The 23,778-nt window shown below is 44.6% G+C and overlaps 1 protein-coding gene and 1 long non-coding RNA gene across 2 annotated transcripts in view; one reads left to right on the top strand and one right to left on the bottom strand.

The window, feature by feature from the left end:
* The window catches only part of ncf4 (neutrophil cytosolic factor 4), an 80,305-nt gene extending 70,278 nt beyond the window's left edge, over positions 1–10,027 (bottom strand). The window contains exons 1-3 of the mRNA XM_072588667.1: positions 9,759–10,027; positions 9,522–9,606; positions 5,272–5,416 (exon numbers count right to left, since the gene is read on the bottom strand). Of these exons, the coding sequence (XP_072444768.1) occupies positions 5,272–5,416; positions 9,522–9,606; positions 9,759–9,784 (256 nt within the window). The 5' untranslated portion in view covers positions 9,785–10,027. The remainder of the gene's footprint in view (positions 1–5,271; positions 5,417–9,521; positions 9,607–9,758) is intronic.
* On the top strand, positions 9,525–22,820 carry LOC140489284 (uncharacterized). Its single transcript, XR_011963117.1, has 4 exons — positions 9,525–9,615; positions 10,096–10,205; positions 17,913–17,998; positions 21,636–22,820. It is a non-coding gene; the product is annotated as an uncharacterized lncRNA (long non-coding RNA).
* Positions 22,821–23,778: the final 958 nt, after the last annotated feature.

Below are 23,778 nucleotides of genomic sequence, written 5' to 3'. Positions count from 1 at the left end.
ACTAATGCACCTAACACTAAGGGCAATTTAACATGACCAATTCACCTGACCTGCACAGCTTTGGACTGTGGGAGGAAACCTGGGCACCCGGAGAAATCCCACGCAGACACGGGGAAAATGTGCAAACTCCACACAGGCAGTCGCCCGAGGCTGAAATCGAAGCTGGGACTCTGGTGCTGTGAGGCAGCAGTGCTAATGGTGTGGCACATGAGCCAAGAGTAATGCAGCTGCCCAGGTCAACACTCCATCCACAAGCAAGCCCATCCAAACCAGAATACATTGATCATTTAAGGATGGCACGGTGTCTCAGTGGTTAGCACTGCTGCCTCACAGCGCCAGGCATCCAGGTTTAATCCCAGCCTCAGGTGACTGTCTGTGTGGAGCTTACACGTTCTCCCCGTATCTGCGTGGGTTTCATTTGGGTGCTCTGGTTTTCTCCAACAGTCCAAAGATGTGTAGGTTAGGGTGAATTGGCCATGCCAAATTGCCCATAGTGTTCAGGGATGTTTAGGTTAGGTGCATTAGTCAGGGGTAAATGTAGAGGAATGGGGTTGGGTGGGATACTCTTCAGAGGGCTGTGGACTTGTTGGGCCAAAGGGCCTGTTTCCTACTGTAGGTTCATCAAATTCCTGCTTGTGGGATGTTGCTTACCCACGTAGCAATGGTTACTGTGCTCATAAGTTTGTGGGGAGAAAGTGAGGACTGCAGATGCTGGAGAAAAGCGCAGCAGGTCAGGCAGCATCCAAGGAACAAGAGAATCGACGTTTCGGGCATTAGCCCTTCTTCAGGAATGAGGAAAGTGTGTCCAGCAGGCTAAGATAAAAGGTAGGGAGGAGGGACTTGGGGGAGGGGCATTGGGAATACGATAGGTGGAGGGAGGTCAAGGTGAGGGTGATAGGCTGGAGTGGGGTGGGGGTGGCGAGGTCAGGAAGAAGATTGCAGGTTAGGAAGGCGGTGTTGAGTTCGAGGGATTTGACTGAGACAAGGTGGGGGGAAGGGAAATGAGGAAACTGTTCTCTGAAACGCCTACTTGCGGAACGTTTCAGAGAACACCTTTGGGACACCCGGACCAACCAACCCAACCACCCCGTAGCTCAACACTTCAACTCCCCCTCCCACTCCACCAAGTCCAAGGTCCTTGGACTCCTCCATCACCAGACCATGGCAACACGACGGTTGGAGGAAGAGCGCCTCATCTTCCGCCTGGGAACCCTCCAACCACAAGGGATGAACTCAGATTTCTCCAGTTTTCTCGGGTATTCGAGGAGCAGGAAAATCGATGTTTCGGGCAAAAGCCCTTCAGCAGGAATACAGGCAGAGAGCCACCCTTCAGGCACTCTGCCTGTATTCCTGATAAAGGGCTTTTGCCCGAAACGTCGATTTTCCTGTTCCTCGGATGCTGCCTGAACTGCTGTGCTTTTCCAGCACCACTCTAATCCAGAATCTGGTTTCCAGCATCTGCAGTCATTGTTTTTACGTAGGACGGGTATTGTTAAGCTGGAGAGGGTTCAGAAGAGATTTATCGGTATGTTGCCAGGAATGGAAGGTGAGAGCTACAAGGAGAGGCTGGATAGGCTGAGACATTTTTCACTGGAGCTTGGGAGTTTGAGGGGGGTGACGTGATAGAGGTTTGTAAAATCATGACGGGCATAGATAAGGTGAATAGCAAGAATCTTTGCCCTAGGATGGTAGAGCTCCAAACTAGAGGGTGCATTTTTAGGGTGGAGGGGCAAGATTTTAAAAAGACATGAGGGACAACTTTTTTACACAGAGGGCAGGTTGCGTGTGGAATGAACTTCCTGAGGAAGTGGTGGATGGGGGCATAGATACAACATTTCAAAGACTGTTGGATAGGTTTATGAATAAGATATGTTTGGAGGGATATGGGCCAGGGGGAGGTTAGTGGAACCAGTTTAGTTTGGAGATTATGGTTGGCATGGACTGGTTGGACTAAAGGGTCTGTTTTCGTGTTGTATGACTCTAAACAATAGACTTCCCCAAAACATCATAGTTGAATGGTTTCTAGCTGAGCACAATGCATGAGTAAAGCTGTTACAAATATCTAGCAGCAGTGTGTCATTAATTACTACTGCAATATTACATGTAGGGCGTCCACCCTCTGTGGTTTTGTATTATTTTGAAACAGCAATTTGTTCTAGTAAAAACAAACTATCGGGGTGGGGCGGGCCCGCAATCTGAAACAAAGAAGTGCCAGAGAAACTCAGCAGGTCTCGCAATATCTGTGGCAAGAGAAACAGAGTTAACATTTTGTGTCACGATTTGCCACTGGTGTTCAGTCAAAGCTGCTGCACAGAACAACACAAGTAAATGGAGCTGGAGGAATAAGCAGCAGAAATGATTGTGCCCTTGTTTGATAATGGAATCCAGATAGTTTTCTTGTCCCAATTGAAAACTATTCTGAATTAATACTTTCTGATATTTAACATGCAGATTTTGTGAATAGATCAATGAAAATTAACACTTTATATTTAATCTCTGATCACTCAGATATACATATATATATTTTATATATAGGGCGGCACGGTGGCTCAGTGGTTAGCACTGCTGCCTCATAGCACCAGGGTTCCAGGTTCAATTCCAGACCTTGGTGACTGTCTGTGTGGAGTTTGCACATTCTCCCCGTGTCTGCATGGGTTTCCTCTGGGTGCTCTGGTTTCCTCCCACAGTCCAAAGATGTGCAGGTCAGGTGAATTGGCCATGCTGAATCGCCCATTAGGTGCATCATTCAGAGGGAAATGGGACTTGATGGGCTACTCTTCGGAGGGTTGGTGTGGACTTGTTGGGCCGAAGGGCCTGTTTCTACACTGTGGGGAATCGAATCTAATCTAATATATATATATATATTCACACAGAGGCCTGTGACCAGTGGTGTTCAACAGGGTTTGGTAATGAGCCCACTGTTGTTTGCCATTTATATAAACAATTCAGATGAGAATTTAGGAAACATGGTTAATACATTGGTGCATGACACCAAAAGTGGTGGTGTAGTGGATGGTGAAGAGTGTTATCTAAGATTACAGAGAGTTCTTGATCAATTGAGTCAATGGGCTGAGGAGTGGCAGATGGAGTTAAATTTGGATATTTGAGAGTTATTGCATTTTATTAATGCAAACAAGGACAGGACTTATACGGTTAATGTCAAGATCAGAGTGGTGCTGGAAAAGCACAGCAGGTCAGGCAGCATCCGAGGAGCAGGAAAATCGATGTTTCGGGCAAAAGCCCTTCATCAGGCCCGAAACGTTGCCTGACCTGCTGTGCTTTTCCAGCACCACTCTAATCTTGACTCTAATCGCCAGCATCTGCAGTACCCACTTCCACCTTAAGCAGTTAATGGTAGGGCCCCAGTAGTGTAGTAGAAAAGGGAGAACTAGGGGCTCAGGTACATAATTCTTTGAAATTTGTGTCTCAAGTAGACACAAGAAGGCGTTTAGCACACTTGTCTTCATCATTCAGACTTCTGAGTATAGGAGTTGGGACGTTGTGTTGTGGTTGTACAGAAGATTGTTAAGGCCTCTTCTGGAGTAGTGCCCAGTTCTGCTATCGTGGTATATTATTAAACTGGAGAGGGTTCAGAAAAGATTTGCCAGGAGTGGAGGCTTTGAGGTATAAAAATAGACTGGACAGGCTGGGACCTATGTCACTGGAGCATAGGAGATTGACGGGTGACTTTATTGAGGTTTATAAAATCATGAGGGGCATGGATAAGGTAAATGGCAGGTGTCGTTTCCCTGGGTATGGAGGTTTCAAAACTAGGGGGCATAGTTTTAAGGTGAGAGGAGAAAATTTTCAAAAGAACAAGGGGACAACATTTTTACAGCGAGAGTGGTTCGTGTGTGGAATGAACAGCCAGAGAAAGTGATGGAAGCGGGTACAGTTACAATGTTTAAAAGACATTTAGGTAAGTTCATAATTAGAAAGGTTTGATGGAATATGGGTCAAGTGCAGGCAGGTGGGACTAGTTTAGTTTGGGATTATGGTCAGCATGGACTGGTTGGACCGAAGGGTCTGTTTCCGTGCAGTATGACTCTATGAGGTTGTCTTTATTGTATAGAATTTGCAGCAGAATATTTAGGCCATTTAGATAAAGCTGCCCTGTGCTGTTCCACACGGTCCTCCTCCCACCCTAATTCATCTTAGCTTCTCAGATCTCTTTCTGCTTCGTCTAGTTTCCTTTCATTGCTCCTTTACACTTTCCTTCAGCTGCTGCAGGTGCGAGGGAGTTACGCTGTCCAACCATCCTCCTGAAATAGCTCTTCAATGGTTTCTTGGATTTCCTAGCGACTATTCTGGACTTATGGCCCTTAGTTTTGGTTCTCCCCACAGAGCTTCTCTCCATCCGCCCCACAATCGTGAAGACTCCCAAGTTTCAAAGACACAAATTTCAAAGAATTATGTACCTGAGCCCCTAGTTCTCCCTTTTCTACTACACTACTGGGGCCCTACCATTAACTGTATAAGGTGGAAGTGAGTACTGCAGATGCTGGTGATTAGAGTCAAGATTAGAGTGGTGCTGGAAAAGCACAGCAGGTCAGGCAACGTTTCGGGCCTGATGAAGGGCTTTTGCCCGAAACATCGATTTTCCTGCTCCTCGGATGCTGCTGTGCTCTTCCAGCACCACTCTAATCTTGACATTAACCATATAAGTCCTGTCCTTGTTTGCATTAATAAAACGCAATAACTCTCAAATATCCAAATTTAACTCCATCTGCCACTCCTCAGCCCATGACTCAATTGTCCTGTTTCGCCCATTTTTCTGCTCCTTCTCTAACAATTGTGCACCTCAAACAAGGGCTGTAAAGATTTAACACTCCTACTTGTGGGTAACTTCAGCTGACGGTGGCAGCCATCCTCCTTCCCATAACAGGGAGAAATGCATTGTGGGAGAGGATTGGCATTGAGAGAAGACCTTATCACATCTTTCAGAGATACCCCAACCCTGTTCACAAACACAGTAAGTGACCTCTGAGCACAGTGGCCATTGCTATGCAGATGAATGCAATCCCACAAGCAACCATTTGATGAACCATTGATGGGATTGGTAATGATGGGAATAGTTCCTGAGGCCATCTCCCCCAACCTCCTTCTCAGAAGAAAATGGCACCTTCTATTTGAGTTTCCCAAGAGTTATGACCTCTCAGTTCCAATTGCATAACTGCCCGTTGGCACCTTCTCCACATCGTGTTCATCATGTGCAGAACTGAGCGAGATTTTCCCCTCGACAGGACAGTGCATCGTTAAGTGTCTCCTTACCTGGTAACGGTGGCAAGTCACAGATGTGGCTGTTATCCAGACTGAATTTCTCCTGTAGTTTAGCCTGAAGGGTATGAAACTGCTTATAGCGTCGGAATATGAAATATTTGCCTCCACCTTTCTGCTTCACCTGAATTGTGTAGACCTGCAGGAAGAACATAGGACGATTTTGCTGAAAGGAATATGTGACCTTGCTCAGAAACGGAACTCCTGGGCGCAGACATCCCAGGGCAGTGTTTTATTCAATTCTCTCACTGGAGGTGGCAAGGGCAGCATTTACTACCCCAATTGCCCCTTGAAAAAAGCAGCTTGCAGCACCATTTCAGAGTCAGCCATTAACAACTCTTCCCAGTGAAGTCATATGTGGGGCAGACCGAGGAAAGACAGCAGATTTCCTTCCTTTAAAGGTATTAATGAAATAGAAGGATTTGACAGTAATCAATAATAATTATGTTCCCGTAACTGAGACTGGCTCAAGAGTTATTAATTTAAATCAAATTCTATGTTGGGATTTGAACCCAAGCTGACTCTCAGGATTACTAATTGAGCAACATGATCACCATCCCCTGCTATGCATTTGGGGCCCTTCGAGCCAAAGTCAGGGCACTGATTGCAACAAAAGCAAACTCCAACAGATTTCTCTCAATCTGAAATGACAGAAAGTGCTGGAAAAAGCTCAACAATGTCTGGCACCACCTGTGGAGAGGGGATCAAGGACAACATCTCGAGTCCGCCATGACTCATCTTTAGAAAAGAAGGACAGAGAAGAGATGGATTTACAAGAAAGTTGGGAAAAACAGTTGGAACACACACGTGAAGGTCAAGGCAAGGTCAGAAGGAAGGGAAGATTCACGATCAAAAATGTTAGTCAAAGATCACATACCATCATTTACCAGAAGGGAATTTCCTTAAGTCAAATGGTTTTTGACTTATACAGACAATTCCATACCAGCCATCATCAGTGATCAGGCAGAAGGAGCAGTCTTAAAGAAACAGCCTACAGCTTCACTAGATACGGAACTGTCCTGGTTCCTGTTTGATTACAGGACCATCCCTCACACAGCTACAGGAATGGCTCCACCAGAGTTGTTGATGGGGAGTAGAGTGTACATCAGGTTAAATCTGACCTTCCTGAACCTGGGAAGGGAGGGTGAAACAACATCAGGAATGTCAATACCAGACACAAGACTCCACTACGCGAGAGAGAGAGTTTACTTCAGGTGATGAAGTTCGAGAGTGGCCCTGTGTGGGTAAGAGGCAGGGTCGACGCGAGGTCAGGTGCAGTGATGTATAATGTTTGGGTGGGTGTGACAGTCCTGAACAAGCACGTGGACCATCAGAAAGCTACAAACTCACAAACAGGGCAGGAATAAATCATACGTGGCTCCTCAACAGCCTTTCCGACTTTTCCAAAACCCATGGGCCCTCCCTCTCCGTCAGGGGTTGAAGAGACCTCGGAATCTGAGATGGACACCGGTGGATGTTGCTGCCTCAATGCCTTTGCCGCCTGAAGAAGGGACTGAATTTCTTCCGAGATGCTCCAGGGACAAGAGGCTAGGGACTGTGTTACACATTGCCCGGATCCGAGGCAGAGTTAGAGGAACCTGACCCTGTGCTAAAACACCCCAGGAAGAGCTCCACTAAGGAAGAACCGGCCCAAATCCTCTGACCCAGAGTGGGAGGGATGGAGTGAATGTAACAAGGGAGCCGCATAGAATCTGAGTTCCCTGATTGGGGCTCTAAACCTGGTCCAATCAGCAAGCCTTGGCTGACAGATATTAACAGGAGTGTCAGAGAGTCACTCTGAGAGCTGGCTCTGAGGGAGCTGGATCAGTGTCAAGGACTCTCCACGTGGAAATAAAGGGTGACAGGATACTAGCCCCTGTGTAATTATTACAGTTTTTAATAAACAAGGACAAGCAGGTGCCTTTGCACATCCACACTCTCTAATCTCCCACCACTTAAGAAATACCTCTCTGCTTCTCCTACCAAAGTGTGATAACCCTACACATATCTACATTATATCCCACAAGGTCACTGACTTGCCCTGTCCTGTGCACAACCCGTTGTCGTTTCGGGAAGAAATCTGCTGCCCTTACTCAGTTCTGACCTGCATGTGGATCTAAAACAATAGCGGAGCGGTTGGCTCCTAGCGACATGGTACCGCATGCAGCACGGGTGAGCAACAAGCACCAGGCCTTGCCAACAGAGACAGTTAACATATTGTGTCTTCAAGCCGAGTCAGATTTTGGCACGAGAAACATTCGCTCTGCCTCCCTCCCCTACCACACCTACCTGAGACGCTGCTCGGAACACTCTGCGTTTATTTTACGCTTGTGAGAGATGAGTGGTGAAGTTCTACCAAGTCCCCCGTGCCGACAACTTGCCTCCCTTAATCAACACTCGCTGAGAATTGAATTGAATTGAATTTATTGTCACGTGTACCGAGGCACAGTGAAAAGCTTTGTCTTGTGAGCAATACAGGCAGATCACAGAGGCTCTTTTCCTGATGAAGGGCTTTTGCCCAAAAAGGTCGATTTTCCTGCTCCTTGGATGCTACCTGACCTGCTGTGCTTTTCCAGCACCACTCTGATCTAGAATCTGGTTTCCAGCATCTGCAGTCCTTGTTTTTACCGAGATCACAGAGTTAAGCGGCATAGATAGTAAACAATAGGCAAACAGCAGCAAAAACAAAATCACAGGTCCAGGTGAATGTTAAGAGTGAAGAGAGAATACACAGGGATTGACTTGGATCTTGCTGTGCACCCTGTGTGGGCACATATGGCTCCCTCAGCACACACCTGAGGCAAGGGTGTACGAAGATGGGGCATTACTCAGCTAGTCAGCCCCTCGATCCCTATTCCGCCCTTGAAGAACGTCACGGCTGATTTGATTGTCCCCACAAGTCTGCATTTCCTGCCTCCTCTCTATCCACCCCTGCCTTACAAAACCCAGTCATGGATTCTGCTTCTGTCACCTGTGAGGAAAGAGTCCTAGTGACGTGTGACTGGAAGAAAAAAATAAAATGTCTCCTCACCTTCCCCGTCTTAAAAGTGTGACCCTCTATGTTTATGCAGCACCCCTTCATTCTAGATTCTCCCACTGTAGGAAATAGTCTGACCACATCTAAACTGCTACACACCTCCCCCCACCTCCCCCCCACCCCCCACCTCAGGATCCCTGCTGTTTCAATCTGCATGTGTTTCCAAATCTCCCCTCCCCCGACCTCATCCCAGATGCAACCCTCTTGAACTGTCCTACCTGTCCATCCTCCTTCCCACCTATCCCCTCCACCCTCACCTCTGACCTATCGCCTTCATCCCCACCTGCATCTACCTGTTACCTTCCCAACTACCTTCCCCAGCCCCACCCTCCCCCACCCCCTATTTCTCTCTCTGCCCCCTTCATCCCCAACACCCCCACCACCACCGCACCCGACCCTCCTCCCCCCACCCCCAACATTCCTGATGAAGAGTCTATGTCTGAAATGTCGACTCTCCTGTTCCTTGGATCACAAGACCGAAAAACCTGGTTTAGGGCTGTTTTGCAGCTGATTATAGAGTGATTTTCTTTCTGAATGACTGCACTTAGTGCATGTTTATTTAGAGAGAGAGGCTAACTCATTTCCTGATCTGCTGTGCCACACTTTTCGGCTCTGACTCTCCAGCATCTGCTCCTGCCAGCTAGCTCAGTTGGCTGGGGAGCAGGTTTGTGATGCAGAGTGATGTAGCTTTACTTGCTGTGTTGGACAAAGTTAAAAATCACACCACACCAGGTTATAGTCCAACAGGTTAATTTGAAAGCACTAGCTTTCGGAGCGTCACAACCACTTGATGAAGGAGCAGCGCTCCGAAAGCTAGTGCTTCCAAATCAACCTGTTGGACTATAACCTGGTGTTGTGTGATTTTTAATTTTGCTCATCCCAGTCCAACACTGGCTCCTCCACGTCATTCCTGTATTGGCTGAGATCAACATGAGGGTCCCACCTTCTCAACCTCACCCCTTACCTGAGGCATGGTCACCCTCAGGTTAACCTCATCACCAGTCCTCTCTCCAATGAGAGAGCAGCACTATGCTGACTCTTATTTTTATATGTTTCGAAAGAGTCTCCTTTTACTCTTTTTTTAAAACTCAAGCAGACGCAAACCTAGCTTGCCCCAAACTCTCCTCATTAATCCATTCCGGGCACGAGTCTGGTAAACCTTCCCCTGAACTGCCTCCGAGGTTCCTTAAAGAGGTAGGATACTCACAATGTGGCTGCTGAATCCTTTGCTATGTTCTGCATCAGCAATGTGGGCAGATATCGGCACGTCGTCTGGAAGCTGATCGTAATCACTGAAACGAGTAAGAAACATCTTATCCTCTGCTCACCGGCCCCCACCCTGCCCTCCCTCCCTAGTTCCCTGGGAATCGCTTCCCAACCACCCTCCTCTTGCTGTGTCCCCCAGGAGGGGAATAGAATGCATATAATTGTGCCTGATCCTCACCTCTCCTCCCTCAGTTGTCGTTGCATCTTTGCAATTGGTGTCGCCCTAGCAGAGCCAGTAATATAAAGGAGAGAGCAAATGATTAATTAAATCTGTTCGCAAATATCGCGGGTAGGGCCTTTTATGTGAATCTGAAACCAAATTTGAGGAAGTGTGACTAGCAAAATGAGCTGCTGTAGAGTACTCTGTGTTTGGGAAAAGAGTTAGCCTTTCTATATATAAACATGCACTGAATGCAATCATTCAGAAAGAAAGTTGTTCTTTTATCAGCTGCAAAACAAAAAGTCCAAAACCGGTTTTTTTTCTTCTAACGTGGCCATCACGTCATTTCTTTCAGACTGGCTGTTCTGGTTTTTCTGAGTTGCTTATCAACACATCTAAAGGAGCCTAGAAACTGCAGGATGGAGTTTCTGCAGCTACGGCACGAAACATGAATTGCAGGGTAAAGTGAGTTATATTTCATTTGTGCTTGGTGTGGCACCAGGGCTTCACAAAATTCTTCCCAAAGCTGAAAAAGTGCTTCCTTATTGTTGTCAGCAGAAACCCACAAGAGCTGGCACAGACCCTGCAGTTTCATATCCATTTCTTCACGCTTCCTGCAAATGTGGAGCAAGACATTTGATCGCGCACCTCATCAAAGAATTGTTTCAGCGCAGTAGGAGACCATCCACCTGCTGGCTCTGTGTTGTGACGAAGCTCGTGTTGTGAGGAAGTAGGGAAAAGGCAGGCAAATGGACTATCCAACTTCTCATTCATAGGATGAGGGCATCGCTGGCTAGGCCAGGATTTATTGCTCATCCCTAATTGCTGAGAGGCAACCACGTTGATGTGGGTCTGGACATATATATATATAGGCCAGGCCAAGCAAGATTTCCTTCCCTAAAGGGCATGAGTGAATCAAATAGGTTTCTTGGACAATTGTTTGATGATTACCACAAGACTCCTAATTCCAGACTTTTTTTTAAACTAAATTCAAAGTCTGCTGTGGTAGGATTTGAACCCACATCTCCAGAACATTAGCTGGGGTTCTGGTTGTGTAGTCTAGCAACAATACCACTAGGCCATTGCCTCCCTAGTGGATCTAGCCCCTTCATCGACCTTATGCCCAAAACGTCGATTCTCCTGCTCCTCGGATGCTGCCTGACCTGCTGTGCTTTTCCAGCAACACATTTTCAGCTCTGATCTCCAGCTTCTGCAGACCTCACTTTCCCCAATAGATTAGTCAGATCTGATTGAATGGTGATGTAGGTCAAAGGGCTGAATGACCTCGTTCTGTCCCTGTGTCACAATGCTCCCTCACCCCATCTTGCAATTTTGTTTGTCATTAGACAATTACTTCATTGCCTTTTGAATGCCACGACTAATTCAAACTCTACCATGATCTCAGCCTGAGCTTTCCAGACCCTAACCTCTCTCTGCTTGCAGGCGGTTTCTTTTCTTTGGGTTAATTTTATCAGCCACTGTTCACTTGAAAGGGAAAAGATCTCGATTGGACCTTGCCTCTGAGAGTCTTTTGCATGCAAAACCCCCACCAAATGAAGTCACTTGCCCTTCTGTAAGACAGGCGCCAACCCCCCCCTCCCCCAGGGGGGTTCCTGTAATGTCCTGAGACCCCTCACTGCTATGTCAATCTTATAACATTTGTAGAACTTTCAAGGTTTCTTTCCTCGGAGTCATTGTAGATTTGGTTTTGCCTTTGAGATGATTAGATTACTTACAGTGTGAAAACAGGCCCTTCGGCCCAACAAGTCCACACCGACCCACCGAAGCGCAACTCACCCATACCCCTACATTTATCCCTTTTTACCTAACACTATGGGCAATTTAGCATCTTTGGACTGTGGGAGGAAACCAGAGCACCCGGAGGAAACCCACGCAGACACGGGGAGAATGTGCAAACTCCACACAGTCAGTCGTCTGAGTCAGGAATTGAACCCGGGTCTCTGGCGCTGTGAGGCAGCAGTGCTAACCACTTTGCCACCGTGCCGCCAACTAAAAAGGCTTCCTGTTCTCTTTAGAGGTGTACTATTTGCTTTATTGTCCTTATCTTTGTCTGTAGGAATGCAGCACGCGAAACATTTCAAAGTGATTTCAGGTTAACAGTTGGCTCATAGAGGTGAATTACTTACCCTTCGCTACCACTCCCTTAACCTTTGTGTTCAAACAATTGAGCTCAAGATACCAATCTGATTTAATCTCCTTGTTTCTTGTGCACACTTTTACAAAACTAACAGTATTACTATAGTCACAATATGGAGCCAAAGATTAAAGTCATTTTAAGTTTTGTTGTCCACCTTCTTTCATTATGTGGCACCCCTCTGAGTTTGGGTTCCTTATAGACTGAGAAGACTCCTCAGTCTTAGATTTCAAACTAACACTATTGTAAATTAATACTAAACACTGCTGGCTCTGATGTGGAGGTGCCAGTGTTGGACTGGGGTGCACTAAGTCAGAACTCATATGACACCAGGTTATCGTCCAACAGGTTTATTTGAAATCACAAGCTTTCAGAGTGCTGCTCCTTTGTCTAGTGACCTCACTCTGAAAGCTCGTGATTTCAAATAACTCTGTTGGTCATGAGGAAGAGTTACTGGACCTGAAGCATTAACTCTTGATTTCTCTTCACAGATGCTGCCAGACCTGTCGAACTTTCCCAGCAATTTCTGTTTTGGATTATAACCTGGTGTTGTGTGAATTCTGACCACTGTCACTGCCATTGTCGATATATTGGGCTCTGATTTAAAGTTAGATTAGGTGTGAACTAATCTACCTTCTGCATGTGTTCATATCCATGTTATCATCTATTTTACAGCAGGGATCCAGGCTGTCCCTTCTGTTGCGTTCTAACACCTCCCACTCTGTGGTATTTATACTCAATGATGTGCAGCTCTGTAACGTTATTGCAAGGCTGCCTCTGGGTCACCGTGCCCTTGCCCAACATTTTCACCCTCATATGTGCTGCGCTGAATTGGATACAACACTCCAGTTGAGGCGAAACCAGTATTTTATGAGGGTCTACCATAAAGTTCTTGCCTTTGAACTTTAGGCCTCTATCTATATAGGATCTACTCTAAGTACATTGTGCCCTCGAACCTCATACACCTCACTGACCACTTTGTCAAACTGCCTCATTACCTTCACTGATACACACCCTCAGGTCTCCCTTCTCCTGCACCCCCTTCCCAAAGATACCTGTTCTTTTGGAACGAGGGCAGAAATTGCTGGAGAAACTCAAATGGTTTGGCAGCACCTGTGAAGAGAAAGCGAGAGAGAGCAGAGTTCATGTTTCAGGTCTGGTTACCCTCCTTCAGAACCCTGTCCTCACCCTTCCTACCCAAATGTATCATTTCACACATTTCAACATCAAATTGGCTCTGTCATGTGCCCACCAGCCTTCCCCCATCAACTTGACTGACACCTGCTTTGCAAATGTTGTGAGTAAGGGATTTGGGATTCAGTCCCTTGTCCACTTCATGTCCAGCCCTTTTACCAAGTGGATTGGGATCTCTCATATCATGGCACCAACAAGCCAATCGAGTGCAGACTGAAGGATCTCCTGACTGTCGGTGTGAGAGCCTTGGAGGAAAACTGTTCATTAATCATTTTTCCTTTGGATCTTCTCCTTGTGATTTCTTTTTTTCCCATAATTCCTTGGAATGTGGGCATCACTTGGTAGGCCTGGCATGGATTGACCACCCCTGGGTGTCTTCATTTCCCCAACAAGTGATGTCCACCTGCACCAACCTTGAGGGAGGAGGACTCTGTTGTTGTGGTTCTGTTCGCCGAGCTGGGAATTTGTCTTGCAAATGTTTCGTCCCCTGTCTAGGTGACATCCTCAGTGCTTGGGAGCCTCCTGTGAAGCGCTTCTGTGCTGTTTCCTCCGGCATTTATAGTGTCCTGTCTTTGCCGCTTCTGGTTGTCAGTTCGAGTTGTCCGCTGTAGTGGCCGGTATATTGGGTCCAGGTCGATGTGTTTGTTGATAGAGTCTGTGGATGAGTGCCATGCCTCTAGGAATTCCCTGGCTGTTCCCTGTTTGGCTTGCCCTTTAATGGTAGTGCTGTCCCAGTCGAATTCATGTTGCTTGTCGTCTGTGTGTGTGGCTACTAAGGATAGCTGGTCGTGTCGTTTCATGGCTAGTTGGTGTTCATGGATACGGATTGTTAACTGTCTTCCTGTTTGTCTGATGTAGTGTTTTCTGCAGTCCTTGCATGGGATTTTGTATACTACATTAGTTTTGCTCATGTTGGGTATCAGGTCCTTTGTTCTGGTGAGTTGTTGTCTGAGCGTGGCTGTTGGTTTGTGTACTGTTATGAGTCCTAGTGGTCGCAGTAGTCTGGCTGTCAGTTCAGAAATGCTCCTGATGTATGGTGGTGTGGCTAGTCCTTTGGGTTGCGGCATGTCTCTCCCTTAGGCATCTGTTGATGAAATTGCGAGAGTGTCCGTTTTTGGCGAATAATTTGTATAGGTGTTCCTCTTCCTCTTTTTGCAGTTCTGGTGTGCTGCAGTGTGTTGTGGCCCTTTTGAATAGTGTCCTGATGCAACTTCGTTTGTGTGTGTTGGGGTGGTTGCTTTCATAGTTTAGGACTTGGTCTGTGTGTGTGGCTTTCCTGTGGTGAATTCTCCATTCGGTGTTCTCTGTACCATGAGGACTCTCATGACTATTCCTCCACACAGATGTGCTACAGCACAAAACAAGTCCATTCAGCCCATCATGTCTGTGCCAGCTTCTGAATAAGCATCTCACCCAGTGCCATTCTCCTGCCCTCTGATCATACAATCTGACATTTCCCACACAATACAGAGTGGTGATGGCCTCATGGTGTTATTGCCAGACGGTTCATTTGCGGACTCCCGTTCAAATCCCATCCATGGCAGAAGTTAGAATTTGAATTTGATTTTTTAAAAAATCTGGAATTAAGAGTTTAGTGATGACCATGAATCTGCCGTCAATCATCAGAGGAAAAGCCATGACAGAGACTAAAAAGTGAATTCAATAAAGTTGTGGAATTTGAAAAAATCTGGTCTAATGGTGACCATATAACTGTTTTTTATTGCTGTAACACCCCATCTGGATCACTAATGTCCTTAGGGAAGGAAATCTACCATCCTTACCTGGTCTGGCCTACATGTGACTCCAGACCCACAGCAATGTAGCTGATTCTTAACTGCCTTCTGGGCAATTAATGTTGGCCTAGCCAGCGATGGTCACATCCTGTAAATGAATTTTTAAAAAAATACACAGATTTGGGGGCCAGAGTTGAAGCATCAATCAGAGCTGTCAGCACACTTTCCAATTTCTACATTTGCCTCCTCTCGTCCTGTTGCTTGGCAATGTTCCAGTCAGGCCTGAATAGATCCAGCCACCACACTTTCTTAGTAAACCATTCGAAAGTGAACAAGCACAAGGTGAAAGTTTACAAAAGAGGAAATAATTGAATTTCTTCAAAACTTTTCATGTCTGTGGGATGTCCTTAAAGAGAGACACTAGACCAGTGATGTTATTGCTAGAATATGATTTGAGAGATCCAGGGGATCTGGGTTTGAATCAGAATTTGAATTGAATGAAATAACCGGAAGTAATGATGATCGTGAAACTGTTGCCAGTTATCCGATAAAATCCATCGCTAATGCCCATTCTGGAGGAAAATCTGCCATCCGTATCCAGTAGAATCCCTACAGTGTGAAAGCAGGCCACTGAAAACCCACTGAAAAACATCCCAACCAGACCCATTCTATCCCTGTACTTCTCATGGACATCCCTGATGATGATTTAGCATGACCTATCCACCCAACCTGCACATCTTTGGACTTTGGGAGGAAACCCAAGCAGACACAGGGAAATTGTAAAATTCCACACAGACAGTCACCCGAGGCTGGAATCAAACCTGGGTCCCTGGCATTGTGAGGCAGCAGTGCTAACCACTGAGCTACCATGCCACCCCAAATGGGCCTACCTGTGACTCCACACCCACTGCATTAGGGTTGCCATCTGGACAACAAAGGGTGGCGATAAATACTGGTCTAACTAACGATGCCTACATTGCGTGAATGAATAAAGCAACAAAAAAATCTTTTTGATGGTGGGACAGACAATCTTAGGGTCATTTCTCTGACACCTGTCCTTTCTATTGGTATTGGACTTCTGAATGGACCTCTCAAATTTCAAATTTAATGTTGATCTTGCTTTTTGTGCACCCTTCGTTGCAGCTGTAACTTTGTATCTCTCGCTCTGTTCAATCACCCTATGATCTTTGTATGGTATGATCTGTCTGTACTGCGCACAAAACAAAACTTTTCACTGTACCTAGGTACATGTGACAATAAATAATCAAATCAAAATCAACTCAAATCAAATCAAGCTATTGACACCATATGAGGAAGGATGAGCAAACAAGTTCTATGGCAGAAAATAGGCTCAGTTGTGATGAACAGAGATGGTTTATTACATATGACTTAGTTGCTAGTTACATTATATCTAAAACACAGGGTGATCGTTTGTGAGACACTAAGGTCCAAGTTAAAAGTAATTTCACATCACAACCTCAACTACGTGCTGTTATTGGTTTTTATTCATTCATGCGATGAGGACGTCACTGACTAGGTCCAGCATTTATTGCCTACCCCTAGTTGCCTCAGAGAGCAGTTAAGAGTCAACCACATTGCTGTGGGTCTGGAGTCACATGTAGGCCAGACCAGGTAAGGATGGCAGTTTCATTCCCTAATGGACATTAGTGAAACAGATGGGTTTTTCCAACAATCGACAATGTTAACACTAAGAACACCCAGTGGAACAGAGGGAGATGTCATGGACAACTGGGTAGCTCCTCCTACGAACATATCTATACAATGTGATGGGCGGAACATCTGTCGTGAACTGTTTTATACAATAGTGCTTGAACCTTAGAATTAACTTTATTGTCACGTGGACTCACGTGAGTACATTGACAATATTAAAAGTCACCACTGATGGTGCCACCTTAGGTACAGATTCTTCAGTACAAATGCTTTGGGAAAAAAATAATTTGAATAATAAAGAAGTAACTAGTTAGGCACTACAGATCATAAGAATACATTAGAAAAGTAAAGAAATAAAAAATTCAGAATAACAGACTTTCCAACATAGTCCACACTGAAACCCTGCTTCCTGTCCTGCTGGGCCTTGACCACAGTCCTGCTGGGCCTTGACCCCAGTCCTGCTGGGTCTTGACTCCAGTCCTGCTGGACCGTGACTCTCGTCCTGCTGGGCTTTGACTCCAGTCCTACTGGGCTCTGACTCCAGTCCTGCTAGGCCTTGACCCCAGTCCTGCTGGGCCTTGACTGCAGCCCTGCTGGGCCTTGACTCCAGATTGTGCTGAGTCTTGACTCCAGTCCCGCTGGGCCTTGACTCCAGATCATGTTGGCCTTCACCTTGAGGCTCTCGAGACTGGGAGACCGCTCTGGGATCACCTTGAGGCAGGAAGGCCAAGCTAGGCCACAGAGCGATCACCGTGCTGGGCTGGGAGGCCACCACACTGGGCCATGGCGAGACTGCCTTACAGAGACTGCTTTACAGCCAAGGAGATACTTCTGAAGTGAAGTTTTTGCTGTAATGTAAGAAATACAGCAGCCAATTGTACTCAGCAAGCTCCCACAACCAACAACATGTGAAAAAAAATCAAATAACCTGCTTTGACAAAGATCTTTGAGGGAAAATCTCATGGACTGGGACAACAGTGAGGTCTCTCCTGACCTTCTTTGAAGCCATCCCATGCAATCCTTTACTGAGAGAGCTGACAGAGCCTTCGATTATTGTTGTGGAGATGTGGGTGTACTGTATCTTTAAGAGAGTCAAAAGCTAGCAGTGGCAGCACCAAGTGTTCTCAATAACACACAATGTAACATGTGCTCCAGCTACTGAGGTAGCTAGTTGCCTGGAAACGACAAAACAGATTCAAATTAGGCCAATTGGTTTAAATTATACCCTGAAAAATACCAAACTCCAATCCAGTTTGAACTGAGTATATTGACAATCTTAAAAGCCAATGACACAATCCAATGCTTTGGGGGTATAAGACTGGGGAAAAATTGAACAGTTGGGAGGAGAACTGCCAGGCTACTAGCGTGTAAAATGACTACCTGAAAAATAGCTCTCTTAAAGGTATCTTTATCGATCAGTAACCTGTGCAGCAGAATCCCTAAGAAGAAGAAAAGAAGACACAAGAATATCCAAATAGAAGAAGCGAAAGCTGCCTAGTTTTGAGGTAAGAAGTTTTGTTTTGTAAATTGTAATCAGGGGTTTTATCGGACTGGTATTATAGAAGGGAAGGTAAAAGATAGGTTAGAGGAAGGAATTATAAATAGTTGCTAGTTAATTATTTTCTGTTATACTTTAAGAAATAATGTTATTAATTTTTACTTTAAATAGTTCTTTGCCTGTCAAATTTTCACAGATTGCTACACGGGATAAATCTTTTCTGTGTTGCTGCTTTTAAATTAAACAGGAGATTTAACCCTGTGTCGGAACAGCTTGGGGGCTTGGGATTTGAAGATCATTCTCAAATTTGCCAAGAAAGTTTAGAAGGAAAAAAAGAGGCCGTAGTTTTAGAATTAACAAAGAAGTTAGATTTGGGTTAAACCAAGGACAAAAGTAAAGCTGAAATTGTAAGGGGGTTACTCAAACAATTAGATGTATCAGAGAAACAGAAAAGTGCTGTAGAGCTAAAAAAAACCCTTAAATTACAATTGAGGAAAATGGAGTTAGAAGATAAACGAAGGGAGAGAGAAAGAGAGAGAGGCGAAAAAGAGGAGGGGAAGAAGGTTTTAAGCTGTGTAAAGAGAGGGAAGAAAGGAAGAGAGAGAGAAAGAGAAAAAGAAAGAGTGAATTTGAACTTGAGAAGTTACGACTTAGTCAGCAAAGTCAAGTTAACAGGATGGAGATTAAAAGAGAAATTATATATAAATATGTCAAAACTCTGCCACATTTTGATGAGAAAGATGTTTAAGCCTTCTTTATGTTATTTGAAAAATTGGCGAGGCAGATGAAGTGGTCCGAGGATTTATGGGTAATGTAAGCTCAGATTAAACTGGTAGGCCAAGCTAGTGAGGTATATGCCGCGCTGTCAGATGAGGTGTCACGAGATTGTGGAGAGATTAAACAGGCTATTTTAAGTGCTTATGAATTGGTACCACAAGCATATTGTCAGCAGTTCAGAAACACAAAGAAGGAAACAGCTCAGATTTATGTTGAGTTCAAAAGAATTAAACATAGTCGTTTTGATCGATGAATACATACTTTGAAAATAGATAAAACCTTTGAGGCACTAAGAGAGATTATTCTGCTGGAGGAGTTTAAAAACTCACTTCTAGAGATGGTAAGAATTCACGTGGAGGAACGGAAAGTTCAGGAAGTGAGAAGGGCAGCAGAATTAGGAGATGATACGTGTTGGTGAATAAGACAAGCTTCCAGCCAGAACTTTTTCCTGAGAGGGACAGACGTTGAGACAAGGGGAGATCCTACCCTACGAAAACAAGAGTAGAGAGCATTGGTAAAAGTTTGCCACAAGAGGGTAGAAAAGAGGTGAAAGGTCTCAGGTGTCTCCACTGTGGTAAAGTGGGACACGTAAAGTCACAGTGCTGGTCGTTAAAGAAAGGCATTGTGGGAAAAGGTGTGGTAAAAGAAGCTGAGCCAGTGACATTAGTGAAGGTAGTAAGGGAGACCCCAAGAAGAGCCGAGGAGCTGCAGGACAGTGCACAGCCTAGGCAGGGACTGAGTATGGAGTTAGTACCTGATCTCTACAAGGAATTTGCCTCTGTGTGTAAAGTTTACTCAGAAAGAACAGGGGGAGAAGGACAGGAAGGTATAATTTTGAAATATACAGGATCTAACCAGTCGCTAATAGTAAAGAATGAGCAAATATGCATTCTTTCTGATCTGTTACCCATCAGAAAGTAATTTGTGGGACAGATGAACAGAAATTTAGTGTTCCACTGTGTAAGATCAGGTTGGAGTGCCAACTTAAGACTGGGGAACTTACAGTGGGAGTGATTGATAGAGTATCAGTTCCAGGAATTCAGTTTGTTCTTGGGAATGATTTGGCAGGATCCAAGGTGGGAGTGACACCCCTTGTTGTGGAGAAGCCCAAGAAAGACCAAGAAACTGAGGAGTTAAAACAGAAATATCCTGGTATTTTCCCAGACTGTGTGGTAACCGGATCCCACTATCATAAGTCACAACATGAAGCAATAAGTAAAGAGAAAGATGAAGGAGTTGAAGTTCAGTTAGCGGATACCCTATTTGACGTAATGGTGCTGGAAAATTCTGAACAGGTAGAGGATCAGACAGAAGCATTTAGTTTTGAAAGGCTAAGAGACTTGCAATAGCAAGACAAGATGATAAAAGATGTATATGTGGATGCGTAGTCTGAAAAGGAGGCAGAGAATGTTCTGGAGGGTTATTATCTGAAAGATGGAATCCTAAGATGGAAATGAGACCATAGCAGGTTAGTCAGAGGAGAAATGGGCCGAAGTACACCAGATAGTGTTGCCAGTAGCATATAGACAGGAGATGTTATGGGTAGCACATGAACTACCTGTAGGAGGTCACCTGGGGGTTCGAAAGACTCAGCTAAGGTACAAGAACATTTTTATTGGCCTGGAATGCACAGGGCTGTGGTTAACGTTTGCCGATCGTGTCATACATGCCAAATGGTACATAAAGCACAGGCGATAATAAAACCAGCACCTATGTTGCCAATTCCCGTATTCGAAGAACCTTTCAAGCAGGTTATAATTGATTGTGTAGGTCCCCTCCCGAGAACTGAAAGTGGGAACCAGTACTTGTTAACCATAATGGAGGTGTCTTCCAAATTTCCGGAGGCAATTCCATTACGGAGTATCAAGGGCAGAAAGGGTGGTAGAGGAGTTAGTAGCTTTCTTCACACGGTGTGGGCTACTCAGAGACATTCAATAGGACAAAGGGACAAATATTAATGCTAGGCTGTTTAAGGAGGTTATGGATAGCTTAGGTATACAGCACTTTAAATCCAGTGTGTATCATTCTGAATCCCAGGGAGCTTTAGAAAGGTGGCATCAGACCTTGTTGAGAGCATAATGTCAGGATTACCCGAATGATCGGGATAAAGGTATCCCATTCGTATTGTTTGCCATTAGACATGCCCCAAATGAATCTATTCAGTTTATTCCCTTTGAGTTAATATTCAGGCATGAAATGAGAGGCCCTTTGAAGTTAATTAAAGAAAAATTGACAGGACCAAAATCGAGATCTCACACTTAGATTATGTATCGGAGGTGAAGGAGAGATTAAATAGAGGAAGTGAATTAGTTAAACAGCACCTAAAGTGGGCATAGTGTAGAATGAAGCAGGTGGCAGACAAAAGCTCTGAGACTTGAACATTTTCCTGAGGGACTGATGTGTTAGTACTGTTACCAGTGATAGGAGATCCCTTCAAAGCCAGGTTTAGTACTCCCTATCAAATTGAGGAAAAAGTTGAGTCTCGTGAACTATTTTGTAAAGATGCCAGATAGGAAAGAAAGGTATCAGGTATGTCATGTGAACATGTTGAAACCATAATGTACTAGAGAGAAAGAACTGGAGAAACAGGTGTTAGTTCCTGTCCTGCAGAGGAAGGAATCAAATCCAGATGATGTGGATTTGGAGGTGCCTCAAAATAGATTAAAAAATGAAGAAGTCTTTGAGGAGTGGGATAGGTTAGTAACTGTCTGTCTCAGGAACATAGAATGCAGTGGAAAGATTTGTTACTGCAATATAAGGACATATGTAAGAATCAGATGGGGAGGACTAATGCGATTGTACATGAAGGAGACGTAGGAATACTGCTCCGATAAAACAATGCCCCTGTCAGCTTAATCCTCTCAAAGCCAGACAGGTCCAGATGGGGGTGGAGGCCATGCTCGATGATGACATCATTGAATTGAGCTAGAAGAAGCGGAGTTCGCTGATCATCTTGGTTCCCAAACCAGACAGAACTCAATAATTCTGCATGGATTATCGGAAGGTCACCACCGTTATAAAATCGGACTCATATTCAATTTTTAGATTGAAGAACTGTACCAAGAGAGTCCGACAAGCCAGTTACATCACCAGTTTGGACATAATGCATGGTTACTAGCGAGTACCTTTATCAGAGGCATCAAAAGAAATTTCTGTGTTTGGAACCCCAAATGGGCGATATCAGTTTAAAGTGATGCCCTTTGGAATGAAGAACACTCCTACCACATTCCAAAGACTCATGAACAGAGTTGTGGCTGGGTTAGCAATCTGTACAGTCTATTTGGACAATGTAGTGATCTTTAGTAAGTCCTGGAAAGATCACCTGGTACAGCTGGCAAAGCTCTTTGAATGACTACAAGGAGCAAAACGGGTGATAAACTTAAATAAAACAGAATTCGCGAAAGCAGAGGTGACATTCTTGGGACATAACATCGGTCGTGGAAGGTTGACCCCATGGAACGCAAAGACAAAGGCCATCGAGGAATTTCCATGACCAACCTCGAAGAAAGAGGTGCTTCGATTCTTAGGGCTCAGCGGATTCTATCAGCAGTGTAGTGGCACCGTTAACTGATTTGATGAAGAATAACAAAGTTTCGGAGGACAGAACCATGACAGGAGGCATTCGACCATTTGAAATCGATATTAACCACCAAACCAGTTTTAGCTAAACCAAACTTTTCAAAACCTTTTAAAGTTGCCATCAATGCTAGTGACACTGGAGTTGGAGCTGTACTCCTCCAGGAAGATGAGGATGGGGTTGAACTGCCAGTTGGTTACGTTTCGAAGAAGATCAACATCCAACAGAGGAAATACTCCACAATCGAAAAGGAACTATTGAGTTTGGTACTGGCCTTACAACATTTTAATGTGTATGTCACGAACAATGTGTCAGAGACGGTTGTGTATACGGATCACAATCCACTTACACTCTTAGGATGCTTTAAAGACAAGAATATGAGAATATTGTGTTGGAGTCTTATGTTACAGAATTTTAATTTAAAAATCAAATATGTTGCAGGTCGTAAGAATGTAATCGCAAATGTGTTATCGCAGACTTAACTGATAGAGTTTAGATGAGATTTATATTTATTTAACGTTTTATATTTATATGGGAAGACATTAAGGTGAACTTATATTAAAGTTATCTGTATTTAGGGTAATATGTTTAAAAAGTAAAGAAAAAAAAAAGCCAACTTTTCATTATGATGGTTCATTTTTTTCTTAAGGGGGGAGGTGCTATGAAGATGTGGGTGGACTGTACCTTTAAGAGAGCAAAAGCTAGCAGTGACAGCATCAAGTGTTCTCAATAAGAAACAATGTAACATGTGCTCTAGCTACTGGGGTAGCTGGTTGCCTGGAACAACAGAATAGATTCCAATTAGGCCAATCAGTTTAAATTATACCCCGAAAAAAACCAAATTCCAATCCAGTTTGAATTGAGTATATTGACAATCTTAAAAGCCAATGACACAATCCGATGCTTTGGGGGGGGGGGGGGGGGGGGTGGTGGTATATAAGACCAGGGAAAATTAAACCATTGAGAGGAGAACTGCCAAGCTAACCATATGTAAAAAGACTGCTAAAAATAGCTCTCCTAAAGGTACCTTTATCGATCTGTAACCTGTGAAGCAGAATCCCTAAGAAGATGAAAAGAAGACAAAGGAAGATCCAAATAGAATAAATGAAAGCTACCTGGTTTTGAGATAAGAAGTTTTGCTTTGTAAATCATGATGCTGGTTTAAATTAAGCAAGAGGGTTTACCCCATTTGGAACAATTAGCATCTCATTTGAAACATGGCACCTGAGATGGTGCAGCATTCCGTCGTTACTGCACTGGAGTAGGAAAACAAACTCTTCTGTTTTGGGAACCCTCACCATCTCTTCTACTTGCCCTTTTATCGATGGCATAAAAAGCATCATTTTCCCGCCTTCCTTGACCTGATGAAGAGTCATATCAGACTCAAAATGTTAACTCTAACTCTCTCTCCACACTTAGAGTCATAGAGTCAT

This window comes from Chiloscyllium punctatum, chromosome 18, assembly GCF_047496795.1.
Source record: "Chiloscyllium punctatum isolate Juve2018m chromosome 18, sChiPun1.3, whole genome shotgun sequence".
Taxonomy (NCBI): domain Eukaryota; kingdom Metazoa; phylum Chordata; class Chondrichthyes; order Orectolobiformes; family Hemiscylliidae; genus Chiloscyllium; species Chiloscyllium punctatum.
Note: the sequence above shows the minus strand (reverse complement) of the source record. Positions and strands in the feature narration are given on the sequence as shown.